The 7,865-nt window shown below is 38.2% G+C and overlaps 2 protein-coding genes across 3 annotated transcripts; both read left to right on the top strand.

Annotated features, from left to right (window-relative positions):
* Positions 1–1,641: 1,641 nt before the first annotated feature.
* On the top strand, positions 1,642–3,351 carry LOC6585168. The gene is made up of 2 exons (XM_002010771.4): positions 1,642–2,173; positions 2,263–3,351. Exons 1-2 carry the CDS (start codon positions 2,129–2,131, stop codon positions 3,256–3,258), a joined length of 1,041 nt encoding a protein of 346 aa, XP_002010807.2. The 5' UTR covers positions 1,642–2,128; the 3' UTR covers positions 3,259–3,351.
* Positions 3,352–5,957: 2,606 nt separating this feature from the next.
* On the top strand, positions 5,958–7,033 carry LOC6585165 (cuticle protein 16.5). 2 transcript variants are annotated; one of them, XM_044010887.1, is made up of 3 exons: positions 5,958–6,057; positions 6,254–6,478; positions 6,509–7,033. In XM_044010887.1, exons 1-3 carry the CDS (start codon positions 6,055–6,057, stop codon positions 6,887–6,889), a joined length of 609 nt encoding a protein of 202 aa, XP_043866822.1. In that variant the 5' UTR covers positions 5,958–6,054; the 3' UTR covers positions 6,890–7,033. The 2 variants fall into 2 exon arrangements, with proteins under 2 accessions (XP_043866822.1, XP_043866819.1); XM_044010884.1 differs by having other exon boundaries at positions 6,254–7,033.
* Positions 7,034–7,865: the final 832 nt, after the last annotated feature.

The following is a 7,865-nucleotide window of genomic DNA, read 5'->3' as shown; positions in this document are numbered from 1 at the left end:
TAGAACCAATTCTAGCAATTTCTAGACTATTTTTAGCAAAGAACAAATTTCCGATACTTTTACGACAAACACGAGCTTATCGGCTTGAACTGTTAGAACTAGCAGTCATAAAACATACTCCCAAATCAAAATGATTTCTTTAAATCCCAAGCTGCCACGCCTTCAAGTCATATTCACTTTTCACTCACTTCTTAAGAAATCATAAGAAAGTAAAAGTGATACTACTCGTAATTCATTGCTAATTAAACGATAAAGCCTTACGTTACATCGACTCTATAAATGTTAAGTCATACACGAAAATTAATGCCCTCACTCTTCGCCTCTGTCATCCATTATATAACAATAAAAACTAGTTAATCTGTTAAGTTGCCAGAAACGAAATGTAAGACTATATTTTAATTGCCAATCAACCAGTTCTATATACAAAAAAAAAAAAAAAAAAAAAAAAACAGAACAGGTAGATTATAATGCTAATGTGGTAAGAAAACATATATAACACGAATGCCATTAACAAACGAGCTTGACTAGTATATACCCTGTGAATATGCAAATGTTGAGCATAACAGCTAATACAATTATATGTAAATAAATTACATATTTCGTTTGATATTCATAGACTAATAGAACTATGTTACGCCCAGTATCAAATTTTTTGCATTTGATTTTTCAAAATAAATTTGAGACATTTTATGAATAAATTATAATTCTCAAATAAATATGTTTTTTATAAAAATAGAAATAAATACAATTTATAATAAGTACAAATTAGATTTTAAATTAATCACAATATATTATAATATAAAATACAAAGAAATCGATATGAAATAAATATTATTACAAAATCGCTAAAATTATAATTAATCAAAATCAAAATCTAAAATAAATATATGTATGTATATGTAACAATTATATTTTTAAATATTCTTTAAAAAAAAGAAACAAAAGCAAAGAATTAAAAAATTTTGATTATAATATAAAGAAATTGTTTGCATTTTAATAAAATATTGGTTTTAAGCAGGTCTAAAGATATTGTTTGTAACTTTAACAATAACAACAAATGAAAGCAAATGCTAGATAACAATTTTGTATGACTTAAATTTGTTTACAAAAACATACATATTATATATTTATAATAGAAATCAACTTAAAAACACTAAACTAAATTAAAGAATAATAAAAAATAGATTTAAATGATAAATCAAAACCTAAGCATAAATTTGTTAGCATAAAAAAAATAAAAAAAAATTTACAAAAAAAAATAATAAAATAATAACAAAATAGTTTTATTTCCATATCAATACAAACTCGTATTTTGTATAACTGTGGCTCGTCGATCTTCGTATAATATGCAAACAATAGAGCTGAGCTCCCAGAGCAGACTCAGAGACGACAAATAGAATGCACTCAAATATCGAAGATGCGAGCTTCTGATACAGTTCAAACGACTTCACTGGGTATACTTAGTTTTGAGAGCGATGAAAAGCAAACAAGCTTCAGTGCTGATGTTCTTCTTGGCAGAGTTATTGATTGAATGCCATTCAAGATGCGATAATTGGGTTTCTAAATACAGTTATTGCTCTGTGAAGTCGACAGATTTGGGCTCAAGTGTATAGGTTGTCACTACTGGAGGCTGCCGTGTGAAAACTGGTTTCCGACCCAAAGCCGCTTATAGAACTCGAAAAAAAACGACAGTATATAATGAAAATTATATATTAATGAAACAGTTTGCGCTAATTTGTGATTTTTAAGTAATATTTAATGTGACGAAAGGTGCGGCGAGAGATGCGATCATAATTAGTGGAGGCCGTTCAGATGTCGGAGACGTTCTAATCAATATTTTGTACGGATGTCGTTTTGTCTACGTCTGATAGACACATATTGATAGTCGATTCGCTGCCGCCTCTTCTATTAGCTGGACGATGAAGCAAGCCACCAGAGAATTTGTTTTTGGGCTTTAGGAATTTATTTAAATATATATATATATATATTTATACACATACATATATATTCATTTGTGAGTTTCTATAAAAACAATAGAGACGAGTAAAACATAAACCGTTAATTAGCATAGAGCACCCCATTATAGTGTTCCATTCGATAGTTTTTCGTATAAAAACTTGATACCTCGATGCCAGCAACAACAGATCAACTCAGCCTACAGACCCTAAACATGGTAAGTTCTAAGAACGAAACACTTATCGAGTGAAATGCTTGAATCGATAACATTTTGATACTGAATTTCGGCTTTCTTGTCTATCGCAGAAGTTCTGCGTTATCGCTTTGGCTTTGGTCGGCCTAGTGGCCGCCGATGTAAGTCACCTGCTCAACGTGGGACAAGGCTCTGGCTATGCCTATGGCAGCTCCTCCGCATCCTCATCTGCATCCTCATCCTCGTCGGCCCCAGCAGTCCTGCCCGGTAGTGATTCCAGCAGCTACACACCAGCTCATTTGAATTATCAAAATCAGCAAGGAGCTGCCGCACAGCTCATTGTCGGTGCAGACAACAGCAGCTACCAGCCCGCTCATTTGATTCCTCAGAATCAGCAAGAAGCTACCGGACAGGTCGTTATCGGCGTGGACACCAGTAGCTCATCGGCCCCAGCTGTACTGCCCGGTAGTGACCCCAGCAGCTACACACCAGCTCATTTGCTTCCTCAGAATCAACAAGCTCAAGTCATTGTCGGTGCAGACACCAGCAGCTACCAGCCCGCTCATTTGATTCCTCAGAATCAGCAAGGAGCTACCGGACAGGTTGTTATCAATGTGGACACCAGCAGCTCAACGGCCCCAGCAGTCCTGCCTGGTAGTGATTCCAGCAGCTACCAGCCCGCTCATTTGATTCCTCAGAATCAGCAAGCATCTACCGCACAGCTCATTGTCGGTGCAGATACCAGCAGCTACCAGCCAGCTCATTTGATCCCTCAGAATCTGGGATCAGTCTCAAGTTCAGTGCAGACACAGTCGTTCAACATTGGCGCCAATACCTATACACCGCAACAGTTCATTACTCAGGGCGATCGCGTTGCCCACGTTACCTACGGCGTGCCGAAGGCGCCGATTGCCATTGGTGCCAATACCGTCACACCTGCCCATCTATACCAGGAGCCCACATCGAATGGCATTGAGGAATCCAACGTAGCCAACAACAAGATTGTATCCGCTCTTGTCCAGCCCACATACACGGCTCAGGCTGCCTCTTCAAGTGGCTCCGCCAGCTATGGCACACAGTACGGCTCCAACGGCGGCTATGTTTACTAAGCTGCTTAGCTTTTTCCATATTTGTCTCTCTCTCCTTCTACATCTATGTTCCTTCTCCTATTTGTGAATAATAAATATTCATAACGAAATCTACCTACCGACTTTTAAATTGAATGGACTCGGGCTCGGTCAGCATAGTCAGTCGAACCATCTTAAATGAAACTATAATTTGAAATGTCAATCCAATATTCTCGCAGAGCTCGTCACGGTCCATTCGCTCATAACGAAGATTCACTTTGAGCCTCTAGCACTGCTATTAATTTTAATTAGTCGGATATCGGAATTGATCAGCTGACAAATCGAAGCTGAGATACTCTTGCCACATTTGATATATGAAACTGCAGTCAATGTAAATTAAATATGGATCCATTTAAGAAATAACTAAAGCACAGCTGAAGACAATTTGAATTCATTTACATTTTTCTATCCGAAATAAGCAATCTAAACTTGGCCCAACCCGTTTAAGCGAGCTGCATTTAGTTAGCTCATATCAATTTATAACCCATAATTCAGCTGTGTTAATTATTTCGTGACGTTCGCGTTTATGTAAATGCAATCTCAGTAACTAATGTTAACACTCTGCTATGCATATGTAGAGGAAGTTGGGATTTTTTGTATGCCAATGTTAGCACTCTGCGTGATGAATTATGTAGATCTATATAATGTAGATGTATTTAATGTAGGTGTATATAATTAAGATTAATATTATGTATAAGAAATTCGACATTTCTATGTCAATGTTAAGCCACTGCAAATGCACATGTATATGATGTACATATATATTATGTATATGATGAATATGATTTATATGATGTATATGGATATGATGTATATAATGGTTATGATGTACATGATATAATGTATATAATGTGTATGATGTGCATGATGTATATGATGTATAGATGTATATGATGTATATGATGTATATTATGTATATGATTTATATAACGTATATGATGTACTTGATGTGTATGATGTATATGATGTATATGATGTATACGATGTATAGGATGTATATGATGTGTATGATGTATATTATGTATAGGATGTATATGATGTGTATGATGTATATGATGTGTATGATGTATATGATGTATATGATGTATACGATGTATATAATGTATATGATGTATATGATGTACACGATTAATATTATGTATATGGTGCATGTAATGATATGAGGTATCAATACAATGTATATGATGTCAACGATGCATATTATGTATATGCATAGGTATATTATGTATATGATATTTATGTATATAAAGCTTGTTTTTGTTTGGCATTGCTAACACTATGTTATGCCTTTAATATATAAATTAATATATAAAGAACCTTGCTTTGCCTTAATAATATATGTTGTCGAGGCAACTTATGTTAATAATTGGCATATGTAAATATTGCTCGTAACCTTTCAAGGCAATTTACTAATGAGTCGATTTGTCGCAACTTCACCAACCATTCCTACATTCTGATAAATAATTACAATGTCAACATATCATGTTTGACTTCCTGTTCAATGGAAATAGGAGGCTTGCCAATCCTTGACTCATTTGGACCTGTCTCTTGGGATACAATGGCAATCCGTCAATGTTGGAGTGCCCTTAAATAAACGAAGACAATTCCAGGCTGCAATGATTAAGAAATGTTGTGAGCTGAGGCACAGCGCCTGTACAGGTTCATGAACTTTTGCAGGCCATGCTCGAAGTAAAAGTTGATCCGTGACTCCCGCACTGGGCCGACTCGCCGAAGACTTCCCATGCCCTCTACATATTATGTAAGGCTGTGAGCTCTACTCGCATATCACTATGCATGTCCGCTCAGTGTTCTCAAGGCCGTTTGGCTTCTTTTTTTTTAGAAAGTGCTACGTAATGGTAACGCGACTGGGCCAAGCCAAGCTGAATCACATCATTTTGCATTCTTGGCATGGGGATGCGGGATGCGGGCTGCTTTGATCTTGCCAAGGTCTGCTAAGCTGGGGCTGGAGCTGGCGCTGCGCTGGGCTGCTTTACCTCTGCAAATGGTTTGACCCTTTCCTTTTTCTCCAATTTTTCATTTTCTGTTAATTTTGTGTCAAACTGAAATTCAATTAATTTCTTTAATTGAATCCATGCGGTCAGAGTGACTGCCAGATTCGACCAGTTCGCATAAAGCCATAAAACCCCATGACCTTCAAAACAAATTCGTTCGTGCGCGCCCTTAGCCATCTCTCTCTCTCTCTCTCTCTCTCTCTCTCCCGCTCAGTCGCTCTCTTCGCCCTCACCTTTTCTGGCACTAATGAGTATGAAAATTAGTTGACAAACTAGTATTTAAATCTATCTATTAGCCGGCTAGATCTTTGGATCATAATGTTGTCCACCAAAAAAAGTAAAAAATAAAATAAATAAAGGTTGCGGAAAAGTTTTGTAAATGCGTAAACTTGTTTAACGCGTGTGCTTTTTTTTTTCTCTCGCTCTTATTGTTTTTGTTTTTTGCTTTTTCTGGCTTGCCTTTATTTATGGTTTTATGTTTTTTTCTTTTCGCTTAGTGTATATTTTAAGTGGAAGCTGCAGACGTAGCTGCTCCCACCGCCTCTACCTCTACCTCTACCTCTACCGCTACCGCTACCGCTGCTGCTGCCTGCTGGCACCGCTGCCCGTCGCTGGCGCTGCTGCCGCTGCTGCCTCATCTCCAAATGTGCTGCAAGTTGAGTGATGCTCTTTTTTCGCTATAAATTGCCGGCATGCTTTAGGGATCAGCATCAGTTTCAACGTCTAGCTCGTCCAGTACAGTCGTAGTCGTAGCTATCCATCCAACATGGTTAGTACACCTTAACCGTTGGAACCAAACGATCACAAATTGGTTCACATTGAATTATTTTTTTTTTTTTTTTTTTTATAATTTTTTTTCTATAATAATTTTTATAACATTTTTTTTTAATGTGCAAGTGTTATTGTTATTGTGTTCTGTGCGCTGTGCCTAATCGGATCAAACGTCTTCTTCTCGTCCATTGCAGAAATTCCTGATTGTGTTCGCTCTGTTCGCCTGTGCGGCAGCCGATGTCAGCCACTTGGTGCCCAGCAATGATTATCTGCCCCCTGTGCAACAGTCGTACTCAACTCCATCGGTGAGCTATTCGTCCGGTGGTGGCAGCTACTCGACGGGTAGCACCTCCTACGTGGCTCCTGCTGTCAACTACCGCCCACCCACAAACGAATACCTGCCCCCTGTGCAGCAGCAGGTTTACACCGCTCCGGCCGTACAGCAGCAGGTTTACACCGCTCCGGCCGTACAGCAGTCCTACTCTGCTCAAGCTGTGAACTACGCTGTCCCAGCTGTTCAGCAGACCTACTCGGCTCCATCCTACCAACAGTCGTACTCTGTCCCAGCTGTCCAGCAGACCTACTCTGCCCCAGCCTACCAGCAGACCTACACCGTCCCAGCTGTCCAGCAGACCTACTCTGCCCCAGCCTACCAGCAGACCTACTCCGTCCCAGCTGTCCAGCAGACCTACACCGCACCATCGGTTTCCTACTCTGCCCCCTCTTACCAGCAGACCTACAGCACTGGATTGAGCGCTGGTAGCTACTCGACTGGTGATGTCGGCACCCAGTACGCCGCCAACGGTGGCTATGTCTACAAGAAGAAGTAAGACGTTGCAAACTGTTCACCAAATCGAATCAACAATAGTGTAAATAGCCCATAATGTGCTTTTTGCACCATAAATTCTATTCATTTTTTTTTTTTTTTACCAACCTGTGTGTATATAATTATTAAAAAAAAAAAAAAAACACAACTCAGAGAGGTTTTATTTTAGATATTTAATTACATTCCCTTTTGTTCCGAATCAGAGATGCAAATCAATAATAATCATTCATTCAGTCAGTCAATCAAAGTCAATCAATCATTATTAAGTGTATTCTGTCACATGGCAGATCTTTAAGCTTTAAAAGTCTCGAAGAGCTTTCAAAGCTAAGAAGTTATCTAGACAAGCTTACAATAAGCTCCATGCGAGCTTTTAATGTAGCTTTTAAGCTTTAGCTTTTGCTCCTCGCAAAGCTCTTTGCATACTGGATACTAATGTTGTAGAGACCTTAATGACCGCCTAGTGAATACACTTTTAAAAAGCTTACTGACATTAATAATACTACTTTGGGTATTACGAATATTGAGCAAATAGTAAAACAATATTTTGCAAAAAGATCTAAACATTGAGGACGGTAAGAAAACAAAATGGAAAATGTAAGACTTAGACTACATTGTATCTCAAAGCTAAGACACGCAAAAGGCACCTGATTTTCGATAAGATATGTACTCCCTAGCAATTCAAGTAAAGGATATCTCAGAATTAAAACAAGTAAGAAGGCTCCAGTCGAGACTGCTCGACTAGGAGATACCCTGAAACCTCTAAGCTGATATTCTAATCATTCTGCACTTCTTTTATGCACACATGCATCCACACGCACGCATAAGTCTGCGCTCTGCTAACTGCACAGTAAGCAGCGACTGCGCTTGGGCTGCGCTGCAGTGTGGGCAATATTATGAGAATTTATTTGTTGAATAATTTCTTTTGTAGACGTACAATCTTAATGAAACTTTCAGAGCGTAATCATATGGTGAATATGTGT

This window comes from Drosophila mojavensis, unplaced genomic scaffold (genome assembly GCF_018153725.1).
Source record: "Drosophila mojavensis isolate 15081-1352.22 unplaced genomic scaffold, ASM1815372v1 contig_136, whole genome shotgun sequence".
NCBI classification, from domain to species: domain Eukaryota; kingdom Metazoa; phylum Arthropoda; class Insecta; order Diptera; family Drosophilidae; genus Drosophila; species Drosophila mojavensis.
This window is presented reverse-complemented; position numbering and strand designations above follow the sequence as displayed.

Excerpts from the sequence above, each read along its gene's own strand:
- LOC6585168 (XM_002010771.4), top strand. The coding sequence starts at position 2,129 with ATGCCAGCAACAACAGATCAACTCAGCCTACAGACCCTAAACATG. Across the intron at positions 2,174-2,262 it reads GCCTACAGACCCTAAACATG|AAGTTCTGCGTTATCGCTTT; the intron begins GTAAGTTCTAAG and ends TGTCTATCGCAG.